We start from the raw sequence: 20,209 nt of genomic DNA on the forward strand, positions 1-20,209 counted from the left end.
CCATTGGTTGAGATAGATCTGGAGTAAAAAATGTCGCTTTTTTCAGTGGTGTCAAAAAGAAAACTGTGGGATAATTCCTTCACTTTCTATTGATAGATATATAGATGTAATGAAGAAAGCAGTGCCTAAATTTCAGCTAAGCCTTAAAAAAATTGACCTAAAAATAGTAATAACTCCCGCCATAATTAAGTTAGAGCATTGAAACAAATTGCGTAGAACGCGGAAAATTCGACTATTTCCAAGGATATATAATGTTAATGTGTGCAAATAATTTTTCATTCCCATATTCGGGAATTAGTGTAAAAATTGGGCTTAAATTGGAATAAGAAAAGAACTACTTATTGATTTTTTTTTTTTTTTTGAACTGGTCTGCAAACCTTTCTGGTGCTAAAAGAAAGATGCTGTGAAAATTTCAGCGAAATCTGCCGGGTAGTTCGCGAGTTTTGTGTGTGCAAACAAATAGATGCTTTTTGGAGACTTCATTTTATATTATGTAGAGATTACAAGAGGGCATCGATGTTTTGCAAAATAAGTTTTTCATTGAATGAAAAAATTAAGTTATTTTATTCAAGAGTAATTGTATGTAATGGAAACTAAATTTAGGATGCATTTAAATCTATTTGAAAATAACTTTATTGTAGACTTTAGTTTCAATATTAATTACTGCATTCATATCGGTATTCATTAGTCACTGTCAATTTATATCCTTATGTAGTGATTCCTAAACTGTGCCGCAGTGAAGACTGCATAAAGTCTTCATTGGGGTGCTGCAAAATTTTGCAATAACGTCATAATAAAAGATTTGTTAATTATGAAACTTTTGAAATATCACTCCTGTAATACAAGTAAGATCTATTTGTTGCAGATACAGTAGACCCTCGTTTCATGCAGATTTATTTTACGCGGTTTCGATTATACGCGGTTTAAGATTTGACACCTTTATTTTATTTTATGCGGATGAATTTTGGTTTTACGCAGATGCGGCAATCCAAACAGATAAAATTTTCCTCTCTTGTAAAATCCAAACTCCTAAAGATTGCAGATTATACGCAGGGCCTGATTACAGCACAGGCCAACTAGGCCCGGTTCTGGGGCCCCATCTTCCTAAAAAACCCCAAATCACGTAAAGAATTATGCACAGCATTACAACTATACAAAAAGTACATGTAGTTTTAAAATAACAATAAAAAAATGACTTGTTTACAGGAAAAAGCTTCCTTAAGCGGATAATTTTTATTCATTCTGCCAGTAGTGAATTTATGATGTCACAGTTGTGAGGGGCCCCTGAGTTTATAAATGATTTACATAGTTCTGTGATAGACAAAGAAGCCCTCAAAAAGGCATTCCGACGAGCCTCAAACTTGTAAATCCGCCACTGCATTGCTTTGTAAAGTCCTCAGGGGGCCTCCAAATTATTGTGGGCCTAGGGCCTCAATTTTAGTTAGTCAGGCCCTGATTATACACGTAATAAACTGCATTTTGGCGTGCTAATAATCGAGCTTGAGCTACCGGAGACATTTTATGTAATTGGTTCCAAAGCTCTTTCCAGAAGTAATGTTATTAAACTCACACAGTTCAGAACTCACTGGAAGAAGAACTTTTAGAAGTAGCAAAGGCTGCCAAAACCAACGAGAGTATGGCCATCGGTGACACACAACCAAAAACGTTCACATTGAAAATTTTGAGCTATTCCTAGACAATAGAAATGATCTTTCTGATTTGTTAATGAAGGAAGATTCTATAATGGAAATGACCCAAGTGATCATGGATGCATTAATGCTCTGCAAAGAATTACAGAGAAAAATTCTCAATGACTGCCAAAAGACTATCATTGCCAGCTCCTTTATAAACAGAACACAAAATTAATTCATGTTTCTTTATACTTCTGTCGTTCTTCTGTTGTGCATAAAAGTCGATATAAGTACACATTAAACTTATTATATAGTTAGTCATCACTAGAATGAAGTAGTTTTTTTATCTACGGAACCTAACCCCTATTTTATTAACACTACTATTAAGTCTCAATTTACGCGGTTTTGATTTACGCGGCATTTCCCCCCCCCCCTCCCCCACGTAAAACAAGGGTCTACTGCATATGATTTTTATTTATTTTTGTCTGTTAGTTACTATTGCTTAGGAAAGGGCACCATGAGACGATCCTAATTCCAAGAAAGGTGCCTTGACCTAAAAAGTTTGGGAACCATGTCCTAATGTGCAACTTTTATTTGTTATTTATGTTTGTCATTTTTCTATTTTTCACAGGATTTGGAAATGAGTGATGCCCATTTAGAAAATTTCTTACAATTTTGTTGCCAATTGTTGAATATTATTTTTGAAGTATGTACACTTTTTAAGACGTGAAATGATATAAGCTTTTGATTTTATGAAAAATTAAAAGATTTAAATGTTACTTGTAAAAACTTTAAAAGGTAATGTGTAATAAAGTCTGAACATATTCTTATATGTAATACAGTAGAGTCTCGAAAATCTGAGGTAATTGGGGCTGACGCCACTTCCGATTACTGAAAACTCGAACTATCCGGAAAATTCTTAGCACTTACAATTTTACACTATATTTGGGCGACAAAAAGGCGTACATATATTTCAGTTCTTTGGGCAAAATGTAGGAAATATTGTAGGGATAAAAAAATTTCTATTTTAATCACCGATGAATCAATTTTCAAACGTGGTCTGAGATGTCTACTAAACGTGTGATCGACTAAAAATCCAATTTGTCAACTCCCGAGTTCATGTCGATACTTTCGTTAAATTATTTTGACTTTAGTCAAGTTAAAATTTCACGTCTTTTGAAGAGTGCTGGCTGGCGACACAGCTGTTGCAATCGTTCTTCATTACTTTAGTGTAAGCAGTTAAAGAAGTTTTATAATTGGTAAAAGCCTTTAATTTGTAGGTAACAGAAATCATCTTTAGTTATTAAAAATGTTTGTTATTTAAAAGGCGTACAACGAAGGACCTGATGTAATTTGCACATCAGATCATTTCTCTAATACCTATTGTCTAGGGAATCTCATAGTTACTAAATTTTTTGCTGCCTTTCTCTTTAAGACGAAAGGGAATATACAAAAATATATGTGTGGTTCCAAAATGTAATTTTGCTTCATGAAAAAAACGGAGGAAAAAAAATCATTCCTACTAGCGAGGGAAAAAAATCAAACTTTTTGACACCTCGAATTAAGTGGAATCTCGGACTTTGAGACTCGGATTTTCGAGATTCTACTGTATTAAGTTACCAAAACTTCATTATAGTTTTAAAATTTACTGAAGTGATTGAAAATATTCCTTGAAGAGAGTTTGATATTTTGTTTAATTTCTAATCAAGTGATTTTTTTTCCTTGTTGCTTTACAATTCTGCTTAACTTGTAAATTGCACTTGCAAAGTAAGTATGCAGAATATTTGCACCTAAATCACTTAATATTACTTTTTATTCTCCTCTTTGCATTTAAACCTTTGGGCAGGATTTTTGTTTATTGCAGTTGCATGGAAATATAGTGTATAATTCTAAACGTTATGTTACTGAATATAAGATTTTTGAAAACAGAAAAGGAAGGAAAAACCTAATTTTACTAAATTTATGTATGGTCAGCAGAAAAAGGTTCCGCAAATAGGTGGGAAAATGCAGCTCACTCAAAGCACATTTCTTCACACCTTTGTCTTAGGTTTTAAAAAATACATTTTCAAATTGCAAAATGTGTTGTTCTCACACTTTGTTCTGCAGAAATGTCTATTATTTTAGTTCTTAAATAGTCATATATTAAGAGTTGTTGATATATTTTCATTCGAATATTCTATTGTTTTCAAATAAATGTTTGATGTTTTTGTTTTTCATTTTTTTTACATTGTTTTGAGTTAAAGCTCATGTGCTGTTTAAAAATTACGTAACACTTTATGAAACTTACAATAGCTAAAGAGTATTTTAACTAAGAGTCGTGCTCGAGAAAAAAATGGTAGCATTCTGCTTCTAATTGACATCATCCCTCTGCCTTCAAATTGCCTCTGTTTGAGAAATTTCTGTGCTGCAACAGTTGAAAAAACAATTATAAAGTCGATCCAAATAAAAAATTCTGTGTGTGTGGGGGGGGGGGGCTAAATAAGGCTCTGAATTTGATCAAAATCAAATGCAAAACATTATACAAGCTAATTGTTTCTTCTTCGCCCCTCTCTAAGTATGATAAAGCTGACCGGATTTGACCTATTATGGTAATCCTAAGTATGAGTCATCCTTGCCACCATGTGCACTACCCAGTTTTTTAGGTTTCTTGAAACTTTTTGTCTCCAAATCTTCGGGGTTTAATTTGATGAAAAGAATTGAAAGTGTTTCTTTTTTTTACTTCATTTTACAAAAAAGGAAGTGTTGCGTTCGAGAAAAATGTACACTCAAAAATTGACCTTAATTTCCATTTTACTCACCCCCGAATAAATATTGAGTTTTTTTCGACTCGACCACACGTGGATAAGTGCCTAAGAACGTATAGACACGCGAAATATCCATAATGACCATTCCCGAGTTAATTACAATGAATTTTCTCGCGACGTCTATATGTACGTATGTATGTGCGTATGTATGTCGCATAACTCAAGAACGGTAAGTCCTAGGAAGTTGAAATTTGGTACGTAGACTCCTAGTGGGGTCTAGTTGTGCATCTCCCCTTTTGGTTGCATTCGGGTGTTTCTAAAGGGGTCTTTTGCCCCTTTTTGGGGGGAAATCATTGTTGATTTCTATGTAAACTCAAGTGGTGTTATAATTTGGCGGACATTTTGAGATAAATCGCCAGTCTTTTGGTTGAAAAGTTTTGTCGCCAACTTAGCGACAAATTTGGCGATTTAAAATTTTTTTTTTAAAATCTGTTTCAATTTGGCCATTGTTGGTGATATTTAGAGGGTAAATTATTGAATCACATTAAAATTGCCAGTAATGGGGAAATGACATTAAATTGGAGTAAAAGGAAGTCATGTGATGCACACATCAGCTTGTTTTAAATGTAAATTGAGGCATGGACAATAAAAATGAGTAAGTGCCCAAATTTTTGAAATCTCGTTTTTTCATTGAAGTGAATCTACATTCCATTGCCAATGGCTTCAGCAAGTGGCAAGTAGTAGTGAACTTATGTGGTTTAGTTTCAGCTGTTGCCAGAACAGGATGAATATTCATTCATTTTAATGTTGGACTATCAAAACTTCTGCTTTTCCTGTAAAAAAATTTTTTTGGCACTTGCCTCAGTTTCATTGTCAATGCCTCAATTATATATTTTGCTTAATTATAACTAATAAACGTATACAAATATTTTGCGTTGCTCATATAAAATGTTAAAAGTGTTGTATTCTTTAAAGATTTGTATCGGTAATTGCTTGACTTGTTACTCTAACAGACGAACATACCTTCTGAAGTTGAAGAAGTACCAATTTTTCCTGTTGAAGCAATTTGGCAAGGTCACGAAAATGCAGGCCGCACACCTTTAATCACTATGGCTTTAAGTCAGAAAGCTACTAACAACCGTCAAGTTTATGTCCATCTAATGCTTGCTACAGTTCTTCACTTCATTATCGTGTTTCAAATGAAAAGCGTCAAACCTCTTAGTTTGTTCAGCATTTTGGTAAGTTTTTTTTTTGTCTCTGATTGATTTTTCTGTTCTTAACTTTAGCTACAGCGTGATAAGAGTGAGCATTCCAATGCCCTCTTATTCCCAGTAGACTTTCTAATCCCATTGATTTGCAGTAGAAAGGATGAGAAATGTAAAAGTAACCAGAATGTTAAGAGAAAACTCTGTCGCCCGTCCAGAGCATTCTTCCTTCCTTTGATGCAAATCCTGATTTGTGCAACCAAGCACAAATCTTTTCTGTGCAAACAGGTAGTCAGAGTATATTCCCTTCTACATGGACCAGTATGACACCTGCCTGCTGTCTCTATTGTAAAAGTCTTAGTATCAATACAAAAGAAAACGTCAAGTAGTTTCCAAACTATATCTTAAACTAAAATATACTGCATGTATGTACACTTGGATGGCAGGAGTTGCCGCTGCTTTTCCAGCAAATTCAGAAGAATAGGAGCATCTTTGTTTTTTTCATTAACTAAATAAAGAAGATAAAGACCTTTTCTGAGTTATATCATATGTTTTCATGAATGGTTTCAAGCTTAAAGCAAGGTTTTTTTTTTGTTTTTGGTTTTAATATTTTGGGAGACGGAAGAAAGGAGTGATATATAGTGAAACCTGTGTATAACAATACTGTCTATAACGATAACTTGTCTATTACAATATTTTTTTAAGGTCCCAACAATATCGTTGTAGACAGGTTTTACTGTATCCGAATGAGCGTTATATCGAGGCGCGATATAATGAGGGGCTACTGTATTTTATGTCTTGTTTTGTGTAAATGGTCTGCAGAACTTTTAAATAGGCAATAATTACTCAAAGTGTAGCAAGCCTGTCATTAAAATTGTTTTGAGAGACAAAGTGTAAATTCTTCTTTAAAAGCACAACAACCTTTTGCAGGCCAAGGCTGACTCGCTGATCCTCCTTCAGTTGACCCTATTGGTCACTATGGCTCTCCATGGGTTGACTACCATTAGCTTGAGGTCCTTTTCAACCTCGTCCAACCATCGTGAAGGTGTGTGAAATACACCGCCAGCTCAGTCAACTGCAGCTGAGGACTGCATAATAAAATGCCAAGCATAATAAAATGCAGTCCTCCACTGGAGTTGACTGAACTGGGGGTATATTTCATGTATTTCTGCCTTAGCCCTGGCTATAGGGTGGTAACTTACTGAACATCGTGAAGGTGGACATCGTCTACCCCTAGCTCCTTCAATTTTTGAGAAAGTCACTTTTTTGGTAAGGAAAGTATTGACTTATTCGGTAGGGGAAGTATCGCCGTGTAAATACTCGACGTATATTACATTGAAAAAAAAAACACCCACGTATGTCGAAATGCTCCAATTTCTCAAAGCAAGGTAGGGGAGCAATTGCTTTCTCCTAACCTACCTAAATGGCAGGCCTGAAGTGTGGCCTTTTATGCATCACTGATGGTATGGAGATATTTCCACGAATTTAGTCACACATAATAAAATGCAATTTGTCAGAAAAAAATCAACAAAAACGCAATCAATGTTTTCATGCAGATCATCTCTGTTACTGATCAAAAGCATTTCTTGTACCAACGAAGAAGTCACAAGAAAGTTGTCATCTAGCATGCGAACAAAAAGGAATTGTTCCTGTCATAGTTCATTATAAATTCAAATGTAACAACTGACTCCATTCATCCTTAATTCTTTTACAACTGTTTTTGGTACTTTTTTTGCTTGTCTGATGGTATTCAATGCATTAAACCTTTAAACAATTCTTTAGGACACTAGAAAATCGCCTGTCAAGGTATGACGGGTGAAAATTGCTTCTACATTTGAGCGAAGCAATTGCCTGTTTGGTGATATTTTGATTGTTGAAATTTTAACCCTAACTCCAGTAGATAGCGTTCATTGTTGACCACTTTTTTGTTTCTTAATTTTCCTTAAATTAGTCTTACCAGAAAAACGGTTAAGTTATCGGATCCACTTCAGCCTTTTGCAAGGTTCAGTCAGGCAGAAAAAGTTACTGATCTGGGCATTTAATAAGTCAGGATAAGTTCAGCCAACAGTGCAGCATTGCTAGTAACAAGGCCAATAAGATGCTTGGATTTATCGATAGATCTATTTCAAACAAATCTAAAGAAGTTCTTCTGCCCTTATACAGAAGTTTGGTAAGACCTCATTTGGAGTATGCTGTTCAGTTTTGGTCTCCTTATCTTAAGAAAGACATTAATGTATTGGAAAGGGTTCAAAGGCGGGCTAAAAGGCTAATAAATGGACTTTCCCACTTAGACTATGATTCCATGCTTAGAAGGCTAAAAATGTACAGTTTTGAGCAAAGAAGAGACCGAGGGGACATGATTCAGTTGTTTAAATTTATTAAAATGAAAGATGTTACGGGGCTGAAGTTTAGCACTGAAAACAGGACAAGGGGTCATTGTTTTAAGCTATTTAAATCTCAGGCTAACATGGATATTAGGAAAAATTATTATTATAGCAGGGTAGTGGAACCTTGGAACAGCTTACCGGAAGAGGTGGTAATGAGCAAAGGAGTAGGTAGTTTTAAGAGGGCCATTGATCTTCACTGGGGATTGTAAACTGATTAGGACCAGCCTAGCTGGGCCCAGAGCCTTTTGCTGGTTGTCACTTTTGTATTTCCCTGCATGCCAAGCGTTACCAAAAAATACTATCAAATTGTAAATAACTTGCTGAATTTTTAGTGTTTCAACATTGAAATAATACCGTCACGCATACTATGGCGTGAGTTTCACTGTTAGTGATGTTACTCGATCATTGGCTATTATATATATGAGGATTTGCTTTTTTTTTATCAAAATATCACTGTAATTTACTTCATAAATTTTGAATTATGAATTTATTGTCAAGATCTTTTTGCGTTACGTATTCTGATGAATACTGTACTTGTAACTATATGCTTAACTTTTCTGTTTTAAACAATTTTTAGACTAAAAAAGCACTTTTTCGAGATCTCCATCACACAATCCAAGAACTGACGGAGAAAGACGATCAGAGTTTACGAGCTTCCAGGATCCAGTTCCTGCTTCGTGCAGCCACTGCTGTTGCTCAAACGCTACCCGAAACGTTACCCGATTGTGTTGCTGTAGAAAATAACAATTGTGTGGATTCAACAAACCAAATGGACTACTGTGTTGCCAGCAAAAGATTCAATGACATCTTGGATTTAGCTAGAGGATGGGAACTAGAATTAGATGATATTCGTCGCCATTATGTTTGTGAGTTATATTCTGGTGGACAGGATCTCTTAGCTCAAGAGGTAGATTTTTTATAGATTTCTTTCTTTTTTTTTTTTTTTGTTCATTGGGCGCTGTCTATAACATAAATGGTGTCACATGTTTTTTTTTCAATATATTGGACCTTAAAACCCCTCTTTGTCTTTAAGTGTTACATTTCAGCATGCTCCCTCCCCTTCCCTTTGTAAAGCTTTTTTTCATTAACTTTTTTTTATTTTTTGTAAAAAAATATGTGATGTCACTTCTTGTCAAACTCGCATTTTCACAAGCCCAACCTCAAAGCTTATGTTCGAGGACCTCGACTGTTATGTTAAAAATTGTAGCAGTTGGCTCGTGACAGTAAAAACATATTAGGTGATGTCTGTAATTATTTTTAAATATTTGGGTGAACTTTCATATCTGCATCAGGTTTTTGGGAGGTTGGAATGAAAGAGTTCCCCAGCCCAGTGAGTGAACACCTCAACCAGGGAACAAACGCAGCATTTTTTAGCCATTTTCTTTCTGGAAATGTATAGCGATTAGTGCCCATTCATCTACAAAAAATGCTTTGAAAGCTTATTTAAAAAAAAAAACAAGCTGTTTAGTCACTGTTCATTCATTGGTTGGTCTTCCCTACATTGTTTAAAGATGATTTTGTTAGAAAATATTTCAGAGTAAATCTTAAATTGTATGAACAGCAGTTTGATATTTTTGCCTCATTTGAGGCAGTCTAATCGTTCAACAAGCGAAAAGAAGCTCCATTTTAGATTTGAACTGTGACAGAGCCATATCGACTACTATAACCAGACTTAGGACAAATCACTTAAAGGGGGTGAGGATTTCTGCGGACGGACAGCGTAGTTACCCCAACTTTTGTCCTCATTGCCCAGATGACATCCCACTGTCTCGTCAACACATCTTCAGCTGTCTAGCAATCCAGGCCAAACTTTTTAACATCAGCTTAGGAGACCCAGTGGACCTACTCTATACAGATAAGGCTGTCGATGTTGCAAAAGCTGCCTACAACAGCTTCGGAACCATATAAATGCGCATTATCATAGACACAACATCATCAATTGAGGCAGTGAGAAGCAAAGGGATGTAAGAGTTTTAAGTAAAACGAGTTTGAAGTTATGATCCTAGGTAGGCTTTCATTGAAAATTTTTTCTTAATCATGCTGTATAATAGTACCCACCAGAGCTACTAGTACTGTATCTTGCCCCATGATGGATGAGTGGTTCTCCAACCATTTGTACTGGTTATCTCCAATTTTTAATTTCAGCACTTAATCCTTGCCTCATTTGGGTTTCCTTCAGTCAAAAGTAGTACTTTTTGCCACTGAAATTGATAGAATAAGCAAAAAAAAAAAAAAAAAAAACATGGACCCAGAAAAAATACTTTCATTTTCCAACAGTTATTTTTTAATTAATTTTTTAAAATGTCCGACCTTTGAAACAAGGCGTGGTCTTGATGACATCACAAATGATGCGCTCTGCCGCATCTTTCTACCGCGATTCCACGTTATGATATTCAAGAAGCAAATTAAAATTGCGCTCTACGCTTGCTATCAACCATATCGTTGCCAATACACATCAGTAAGGATGCGAATTAAATATTTTGTTCTGTGAATGGCGACATTGAATGGCATTTCATCATTTGTGATGTCATCGGCAAGAAATGTAAACAATGAAAGATCACCGATTTAAGTAATTTTTCAAAAATATAAAACTTAAACAAATTATTTAAAAAATGGTCAGATCCTATGTTTTTAAGCATGCTCTTTCAGAAAAAAATACTTTTAAAATTTTGGAAACAACCCCATTGTATTTGGAAGTCTGTTTTATTTATTTCATTTCTTTGTCTTAAAAATGAGTTTAGTTTTTTAAAAAATTGCTTTATTAGCCGTTGCATTTATAATGAGTTCCTATTTCTTTTTGATTTTATAACTTTATTTTCATCTTGTGCCTAAAATATTTATTTCTATTATTGTTATTTCTTTCAGAACTTCAACTCCATTTTGTTGCTAAAATGACAATAATATTTTTGTTGAATTTTTATATATTTTTCATGATGGAGTATAATTCTTTTGCTCTGTAATTAGAGATGTAAAATTTCCAGAAATTTTGAAGTGGTGGAAAAAAAAATGTCTTTTTACTGGGTTATTTTTTCAAGATTTTTTTTTTAAATGAATAAAAGTAGGGTTTCTTAATAGCTCTGTGATTCTTGGAACATATAAAGGGTTAAGCATTAAAAAATATATGCAATCTACACATCTTTTTTTTCTGCTTGACAGAAATACACATAAAAGTATGTTTAATTAGAAAAAAAAACTTTTTTGTTTTATAACTGAGAGCTTTCTTGATCAAACACCAGTAATAAGTCAAGTCGTCGTTCAACCAATAATATTGAGTAATATGTGTCTAATCATAACAATTATGTTTTCTATTTTAGAATGCCTTTGAAACTTGAAATAATAATTATAATTTTTGACTTTCAAACATGATTGATATTGTTTGAAAGAAAAATGAGTATTATTTCCCTTCCTTATAATGTAACTTGACTGTCTGAAAGTGAAAGCTATTGAGTTTTGATTTTTTCCAATCCAGTCTAAGTCCTAATCAAAACTAAATTTGTTTTTCTCTTTCTTTCTAAGAGAAACCCCAAACCAAAACTGCGTAATGATTTCTAAAGCTGAATCAGAACTTAAGCTGGAGTTTCATTTTATTCATATGGCTGTGCTAAGCAGAGTAGTAAAAGTAGTCATACCTACACTTTTGGAAAAAACTAAGTTATTAGAACCAACTTTTTCTCTATTTTGTATTTAACTTGATAAATAAAATGCTACAGGATCACCCAAAACTTTTTTTTTAAATAAATTCTGAAAAAAAAAAGACCTGATTCAAATATATGGAAGAGCCAAACTTTAAAATACAATCTTTCTGCTTGAGTTCAACTGCAGATTCCACTTTTGTGCTTGGCTCAGCAGCATACAAGGTGCGGCAAAAAAAAAAAAAAAACTTAAGACTAAGATTGCACCATTGAATGGAAGTAAAGTAATTTCATTTTAATGAGCATCTTATTTTTGTCTCTCACTATATTAGAAAATAATTTAAACTGTATCTCCTAGTTTATGTATTGTTTTTCGGTTTTCTTACAATTTTAAGCAAGAAGACCTGCTATTTTAAAGTTGTTTAAGCAAGGAGAATGACAGTTTGTTTGCTTGTTGTGCCTTGACAAACCGTATTTGAAGTGGTATGCAGTTTAAAGTAGCTTAGAAATTATAGTCGATGTTTGGAATGTGTACAAAAACGAACAGCGAACATTTTAGTAAAACTTCGTCAAAATCCGAAGTCGGGCTTTGTCTGTGATGGACAGCACAGCGACAAAAGAATCTTTTTTTTGTTTTGTTTTGTTTATGAAAGCTATAAAATTAATCAAAGTGTACAAGAAGGACATTTGAGGCAGTGAGAAGCAAAGGGATGCAAGTTGACATTTTCAAGTTTTGGGTAAAACACGTTTAAAGATCAGATCCTAGGTAAGGCTTTTATTGAAATTTTTTTCTAAATCAAGCTGTATACCGGAACCTACCAGGGCTACTAGTACTATATCTTGAACTAAGATAAAGGAGGGGTTCACCTACCATTTGTGTACTGGTTATCTCCAAATTTTTAATTTTGCCACTTGCATCCGATTGCTTCTCACTGCCTCATTTTAGAAGCTGTTGTACTTCTGTGTACCTGACAGCACTTCGGCACAGCAATGTAGACTGGACATTTAAATTTGACTCCACACCAGTTCATACGACCAAAAAGACAAGAGTGGTGCAAGGCGCATTGTTTTTGACATATCATCTTTAGAGTGGACGCTTTACTCGCTAGACCTTAAATCCCATTTATTAAACTTTATGGCCTGTTTTAGAGTCAAAGGTCTACGCTAAACTACACATAAGTTTGGACTCTCTAAACCAATTGCTTTATTGAGAATAGGATTGATTAAAGGACTTGCGGCCCTTCAATGAATTCAATAAGCAGTTACACCTCTGTATTACTGCAAAAGGCTGCCAGTTTGAAACCAAATAATTTATACATTGCTAAAGGTCTTCTCATATTATTATTTTTTGTGTTTTGTTAATTAATTTATTTTTAATAAAGTTACATGAAAAATTGCTTGCCCGTTTTTTTTTTTTTTTTTGCCTCACCCTGTACATTTGGTTCGCACAGTCAGCAGAAACATAGTTCTGTGACTAAAGTTATGGGTGTTTGTTTTATGAAAAAGGAATATAAATTCCTCACTAAGGATATTGGTTTAATTTTTTTTTTTTGGGAAAAGTATCAAATTTTTTTTTGATCTATATGCAAATTATATTATCATACTACAACTTGCATTATCAAAGTTAGACAGTATTTTAACATACAAGATGGGGGTGGGGGGAGGAAATTGCATTAGAATTTGAGGAGAAATTTCTAATCACTTTTTGCTGAAAATTTCAATTAAAACTTCTTTAAAAAGTTGAAAAAAAATTTTTTTTTTCAATTTTTCCCGAAGTGAAAATACACCCCTTCAGGGAAAAAAAGTTTTTTTCCTCTCTATCTGTAATTCATTTGCGCTTATTCCCTTACAGATATTGTCTGCTGTGACGGATAAAGAACATTTGGCATCACAGTTACTTTTATTAGCGGGCCAAAGAATACATAAAATTATTTTTGACAGCAGTGATCCTACAAGCAAACTTGGCTGTTTAACTCCAGATGTAACTGCCTTCTTGAAGAAACTGGTATGGGTTTTTTGTAATTTCATCTTACATACACATACAGTAAAGCCCTATTATAGCACTCTTTGGTGTTATTCTAAAAAATGTTCTTTAGAATCATGTTTACTTCATAGAAGTTGGATAACTAAATGCACTACTCCGTAACGTAAACCAATGGCCACACAGTCTGCTTGTTTCATTCGTTACAATGATGGCACTGCGTCCAAGCAGTTTTTGTCAGAAATAATTATATTTTTTATTTATTTGCTTTTCAATATAGTTTATTAATGGTCAACGAAATTCCAGTTGCCTAATAATTTTGATATTTAAGCATGCTGAGGGCTTTGAGAAGCAACCATCTTCCTCTTCCTTAACCCATTTCAAAAGTTTTCTCAGTTGAGTGCATGCATGTGGAATTCTTCTTCTGCTAATGTTTTTATAACACTAAAAGTTCCATTCATCATCAAGACAATCCCTTTAAAGTCCTTATTGGTATGAATCGACAGTTTCTAAAAGAATCCATTAGAAAAGGTGTTGCAGTCCCTAACAAGGCCTGTTAGAGTAAGGTTAGCATTCCCTAAAATCTTTACTAATAATAAAGCCAAAAGTCTCTCTGTCCGGATCTCTGTCAGGATCTCTCTCTGTTTGGATCTCTGTCTGTCAGGATCTCTGTGACGCGCATAGCGCCTAGACCGTTCGGCCGATTTTCATGAAATTTGGCACAAAGTTAGTTTGTAGCATGTACCTCGAAGCAGATTTTTTGAAAATTCGATGTGGGTCTTTTTCTATTCTAATTTTAAGAACAAAATAATCATAATATGGACGAGTAAATTACGAAATAATCATAACATGGAACCGTAACATGGGTACAAGCCAATTGGCGAGATAATTCACCATACATTATTTGTAAATATACAGGCGAACCAAAAGACCTTTTAATTTTCTATTACGTGCAAAGCCGTGCAGGTACCAGTAGTGTAACATAAAATCATTCTTTGTTGATCACCAATAAGAAATTAGTGACAGGTTCCGACCTTAGAGCAGAAACATAAATGGAGGGAGCAAGTCCAATCATTGGCTTAGCAAAAGCTGAGGCTAAGACTCCAAGTCACGTGACTCAGCAACAACAAATGGTTGACACGTTTTTGCGTGAAACTAGGAAAAGAAAACTGATTTTTTCCAATTCTGTGCTTTAAAATCTATCATGTGGCTTGGGGTCTTTGGTTCATGAATGAAAATCTTCACTCCCTCCATTTTATCTCTTCTCAATGGTTCTGACTATGGCTGATTTAGAAGTTAAAAATTAATTGTGGTAGAATGATTCTACATACTACTTCAAGCCACAAAGTTTGTTAAAGCAATTATTATTCCTGTTCTAACTAATGTATAAATTACCTTTGAAGCAGTGACGCGAACATCAATGAACAAAGTATGTCAAATGTGACTTGAGTCATCTAATCAGAGCTCTGAATCTCATTACAATGTTGCGTTTTTCTACATATTGTTCAGCAAACCTGCAGAGGACAAAAAGCTGATCGTTTAGTGTGTAATGTTATGTACAGTAAAATCTCCCTTAAGGGACATCTACGAATAAGGGACACCTATTTGAGGGACATTTTTTCTGGTCCCAGTCCCTTTTGAATAGGGACTTCCATGTATTTGCCTCTAATTAAGGGACGCTCTATTTAAGGGACATTTTTTCTGGTCCCAGTCCCTTTGAATAGGGACTTCCATGTATTTGCCTCTAATTAAGGGACACTCTATTTAAGGGACATTTTTTCTGGTCCCAGTCCCTTTTGAATAGGGACTTCCATGTATTTGCCTCTAATTAAGGGACGCTCTATTTAAGGGACAGTCACATAGAAAAACAAATATGTACAAGTGCATAAGAAAGAGTGAATATACTGGAATTCAAGTTTCACTTTTCCTCTAAAAATTAATTTCTTTAACATTAATATGTGTTAAAGAAACAAGTATCGTCGCTTTAGAGCAACAGTAAGATATCTTAGCGTTATTTCTGGGTTTAGATATCCTACTGTTGCTCTGATGCGACGATGTATTGTAAAAGTCTTGCTAAAAGTTGCATGCATGATTTGCTCACCAAGATATTTTTTCAAATAGGCTCAGGGCCAAAGGAGAGGGTACAGAAACTGACTAGCTTTTCATATAAAAATTGAAATGTGAACACCAATTGTAATTCACAATGTCTTGCATTGTAAATTGCATGACATGGAGTAAATTCATGAAATGAATTAATTAAAATGAATTGCTTTTTACTAAAAAAACTTTGGACTTACAAAATTCATTAAGTCAAAAATTTTGTAAGTTTTATTACTTCATCAATTATAATTTAAATTGAATTTTATTAACTGTGTCTGAATCATGTATAGTATTTAATCTGAAGTGTTAACAGTTTGAGTTAATAAAAAATATATACTGAGTTTAAACATTGCATGCATAAACTGATATACCTCCGAGGAAGGGACACCTCTATCTAAAGGGGACATAATGTCTGGTCCCTTTTGTGTCCCTTATTGAGAGGTTCTACTGTATATTAAAAAAGTAATTCTTTCCTTTTCAGGGTGATACTACTCTTCGATGCAACAATGTCCCCTTAGATTTAACTTTAGTTCTACTGGACCAGGTACTAGTGTACATGCCGGAAAATAGCAGAGAACAAAAGTTGGCAATAGCTATGAAACAGGCTCTATTGACTTTGGTTCACAAAGACGTGAAGTGTTCTTGATAGTAAGATGAAACTGTTGTTCCTGATGTTTTAGAAGTCCAAAGATAGCTTAATGCATATTATCTTCGTAACTGAGGTGACGTTTGTGTATGAGGTTGAATTTCTCTTGTCTGAAATAATTCAAAATTAATGCACGGGAGCATCAGTACTTTGAAATATGATAAAATATTTAATCATTCGGAGTAACTTTGAGCCACAAGTGATGCATGTTCAACAATTAAGCTTAAATAATAGAGAAAAAATACTGTGAAATTTCTCAGCAAAATAATGATTCTTAAATTTCGTTAACAACAAATCTTTAAATCTGAAACAAATTTAACGTAACCCTCCATTATTATCATCTGCTGGCAGTCCAAAAAAAAAAGATCAAAGAAAAAAAAGATGATCAAAAAAAATATATTAATTTGAATTTTTGGCATCTTGAATTCAAATTATGTTTTTTGCAATCACGAGCGTGTGTGTATGCGTGTGTGTTTGTAGGCGCATGTGTGTGGGTGCATGTGTGTGTGTGTGTATGCATGTGTGTGAGTGTTGTGTATGCAGTGCTGTGCGTGTAGGCATTCGTGTGTGTGTATGTAGGCATGTGTGTTTGTGTCTGTGTGCAGGCATGAGTGTGTGTGTAGTTGTGTATGTATGCGCGTGTGTGTAGGACATGGATGCAACCTGGAGACGGCTTTCGCTATAGGAACAGCATCGTGAGGAGCCGGTCGACGGTGATGCTGCAGAGGGTGATGGCAGGAAAATAACATCAGCGTAACGCCAAAAACAGTCAAATGAGAACAATAAGCAATCGTGATTGCTCAAAGAAAAAAAAAATCGAAAATTGAAAATTTTACTTTAAAGCAAAAAGCAAGAATTGTATTTGTTCACAGTCAAGAAAAAAAATGGCAGATTAAAAATGATATCGTGGCTTTTCGTGGATGTTGTTTTTGGAATTTCAGACCAAAGAAGTTCAACCAATACCTGAAGTAAATGCAGTCTCTAATGGTATGTTTATTACATTCCATTTAGATCTGAATATCGTTTAATTTTTTTTTTGTAATTTTATATGAGTTATGTTTGTGAAATCAAACCAAAAATTTTATATTGAAAAATCTAACATTTATAATGCTTTATGAAACCAAAAATTACATTATTGGCGATGGGTAAATTGGTATAAATTACTTTGTGTTTGAATTGTAAATGCTAGAACTTTTGCATGTTGATTTGACAATCATTAAGTAATATATGTTGATACAGTGAAACCTGTGTAAGTTGACCACTTGCAGTGCAGTACTTTGGTGGTCAGCTTAGGCAGGTGGTCAACTTATAAAGGGGGTAATGATTTTTTTTTAATCACTTCTTGCACCATGTATTCATTTTTTGACTAATTGACACTTACTCTTTCCGTTCAACTCACTTTCATTGTTTAACATTACTTGGAAACAATAATTTAAAATGTTATTCAAATATTTTTAGGGTTTTTTTTTTCTCAGAATGACGTATAATGTGTCATGTAAATTTAAAATTTCAGTAAATTGATCTAAAAAAAATCATTATTTATAAGAAGTTATTTGATATTAATAGTTCCTAAAAATTCATAGCTAATCAAAAATAACAAATATTTTGCTTATTTTTTTTTCTCATATACATTTAATGCATTTATAACCAACAAATCAACAAAATAACTCCTTATTGAAGTTTGGCGCACTTATTAGACACTAGTTTTGGAAATTCCATGTGCGTCAGCTAATTTTCTCTGGGTTTCTCTCTTTTAAATTAATTTTAATATTTCATACTTTTTATCAATCTCAAGTATAACTAACTTGCTTTTTGAAGCCATTTTATGTAAAACTATAACACAAAGAGCAACAAGCTGGACTCTCATAGTTCTAAAAGGCAGTTGAAATTGAAAATGTCCTATTTCTTAATCTCTTGCACCAGAAATACTGCAATGCAAGTAACTTTTACTCTAGTACAATTCCAGTGTTGCCACAAAATATTGCAACTGGAAAAAAATACTTTGTACTTTTCTACTGACACATGTTTTCATTGACCATAGAGTATAAAAGGTAATCTCAAATAGAACAACAAAAGAAAAACAAGTTTGGAGAACAAAAGGGTTCTTAGAGTTTTCCAATGTGATTAAACTTACAAGGAGTTTTAGTTATGTTGCTGTTTTATTTAGTTGGTAAAATGCTGGTCTGGCATCAAAAATATTCTTGGAAAGCTATAAAAAATATTAATAAAATAATTTGTTAAATTAAGTTTTAAAAAATAAACCAAGTGGTCAACTTACAAAGGGTTTTTTACAATACTGCAAACCAAATATGGGCTACATTAGTGTTCAAGATAGGCAGGTGGTCAAGATAGAAAGGTGGTCAAGTTACAGAGGTTTTCCTTCATCATACAAGATAGGACTAAATCCGTTCCTGACAAAAGCGGTCAACATAGACAGGTGGTCAACTTACAAAGGTGGTCAACTTTACAGGTTTTACTGTATTATTTATTAAGAAGACAGAATTGTCTTGAAAAAATATTTTAGCTAGAAAATTTGTGGATCTGTCTGCTCTTCAAAATAACAAAGATACAGTCAAGCTAGCTTATAATGAACCCCGATTTAACGAGAAAATCTGAAATACTTGGTACAATGCTAGGTGTATAGGAGCAAAATTCGCTTTTAACGACCAAACTCTCTTAAAACAAGCAATATTGTTACGATTTGTAAATTTTCTGTTGACTTCCAGCTCAGCTTAGCCTATTTTGGTAAATTTTCTTTAACTTTTCAAAGTTGACCAAAGTTAGTGATAAATCATGAATCCTACTGAGCACAAGCAATGACAGCACTTTTTTTCTCAATTTGTAGGGTAAAGAAAAATTTAAAAATTACATCTGTGTGTTTACATATATTCTTTAACCTGTTCCGGATGAACGACGTGTCTTTGCGTCAGCGTCTTTGCGTCAGCGCTAGGTGGTTCTTTAGAGAGGAAAAACGCATCCCTGCATTACAGTAAGTAAACCGCAGCGGGCCTAACGACGCTATTGTTTTGGATTTGGGACGAAATGTTTACTATTAGATGGCGTTACTTATCCATGTTCCGAAATGTTTACTATTAGATGGCATTACTTATCCATGTTCCGTTCAAATGATTGCTCTCCTGCATTAGTATTTCTCTCTCTGACGTCAGAATGGGGTCTGTCAACTGAAATCAACTTATGTCTGTGATTTATTGGATTTCGTGAAAAAAAATATAAACATGTGCTCGCAAGTGAGAAGGGAAACATATACTCATTTTGAAGTGGGTCTTTCTAGTTTCGATTCCATTTATAATGGGAGTGGAGGGGAGATATTCTAGCAAGGGGTTTTACTTTTATGTTCATTTGGTAGCCATGGTGAACACGTTTTATCTTTCCAAGGAGGAAATATCTTAATTTATGACTGATCCATCCATGGATCTTTTGGGTCACATTGAAACAACTATAAATTATTTTTGTTGGAGTTCTTCATACATTAGTTAGTTTCGAAAGTGATACGCTGAAAAAGAAGGCAAAGAACTTAGACGGCGATGTGTAATTTGCTCAAAGCTGAATAAAAGACGTAACACTACGTATGAGTGTAAAATGCTCAATGCGCATTTATCTGTGCTTGGAAATTTTTCATGCAGCTTTAAAATATGAATTGCTACAATATTCTTCAAGTATTTCATAGCGCTAATATTTTCCCTGTTTTGTAGAAAATATATTGTTTAATTTTGGTATTTTTAGTTTTGTAAAAAACAATATATTTTGCATTTTTATTGTTAAATATCAATTATTTTCATCCAATTTTTTTGTTATGGTTGAAATTTTGATACATTTTATCATATATTAAAAAATGGTTTCATTTCTGCTTAAAGTATACATT

The 20,209-nt window shown here is 33.9% G+C and overlaps 1 protein-coding gene across 1 annotated transcript in view; it reads left to right on the plus strand.

Annotated features, from left to right (window-relative positions):
- LOC129224236 (rab3 GTPase-activating protein non-catalytic subunit-like) overlaps positions 1-17,665 on the plus strand; it is a 78,449-nt gene extending 60,784 nt beyond the window's left edge. The window contains exons 19-23 of the mRNA XM_054858661.1: positions 2,263-2,337; positions 5,389-5,613; positions 8,545-8,874; positions 13,452-13,604; positions 16,162-17,665. Of these exons, the coding sequence (XP_054714636.1) occupies positions 2,263-2,337; positions 5,389-5,613; positions 8,545-8,874; positions 13,452-13,604; positions 16,162-16,326 (948 nt within the window). The 3' untranslated portion in view covers positions 16,327-17,665. The remainder of the gene's footprint in view (positions 1-2,262; positions 2,338-5,388; positions 5,614-8,544; positions 8,875-13,451; positions 13,605-16,161) is intronic.
- Positions 17,666-20,209: the final 2,544 nt, after the last annotated feature.

This window comes from Uloborus diversus, chromosome 6, assembly GCF_026930045.1.
Source record: "Uloborus diversus isolate 005 chromosome 6, Udiv.v.3.1, whole genome shotgun sequence".
NCBI classification, from domain to species: Eukaryota; Metazoa; Arthropoda; class Arachnida; order Araneae; family Uloboridae; genus Uloborus; species Uloborus diversus.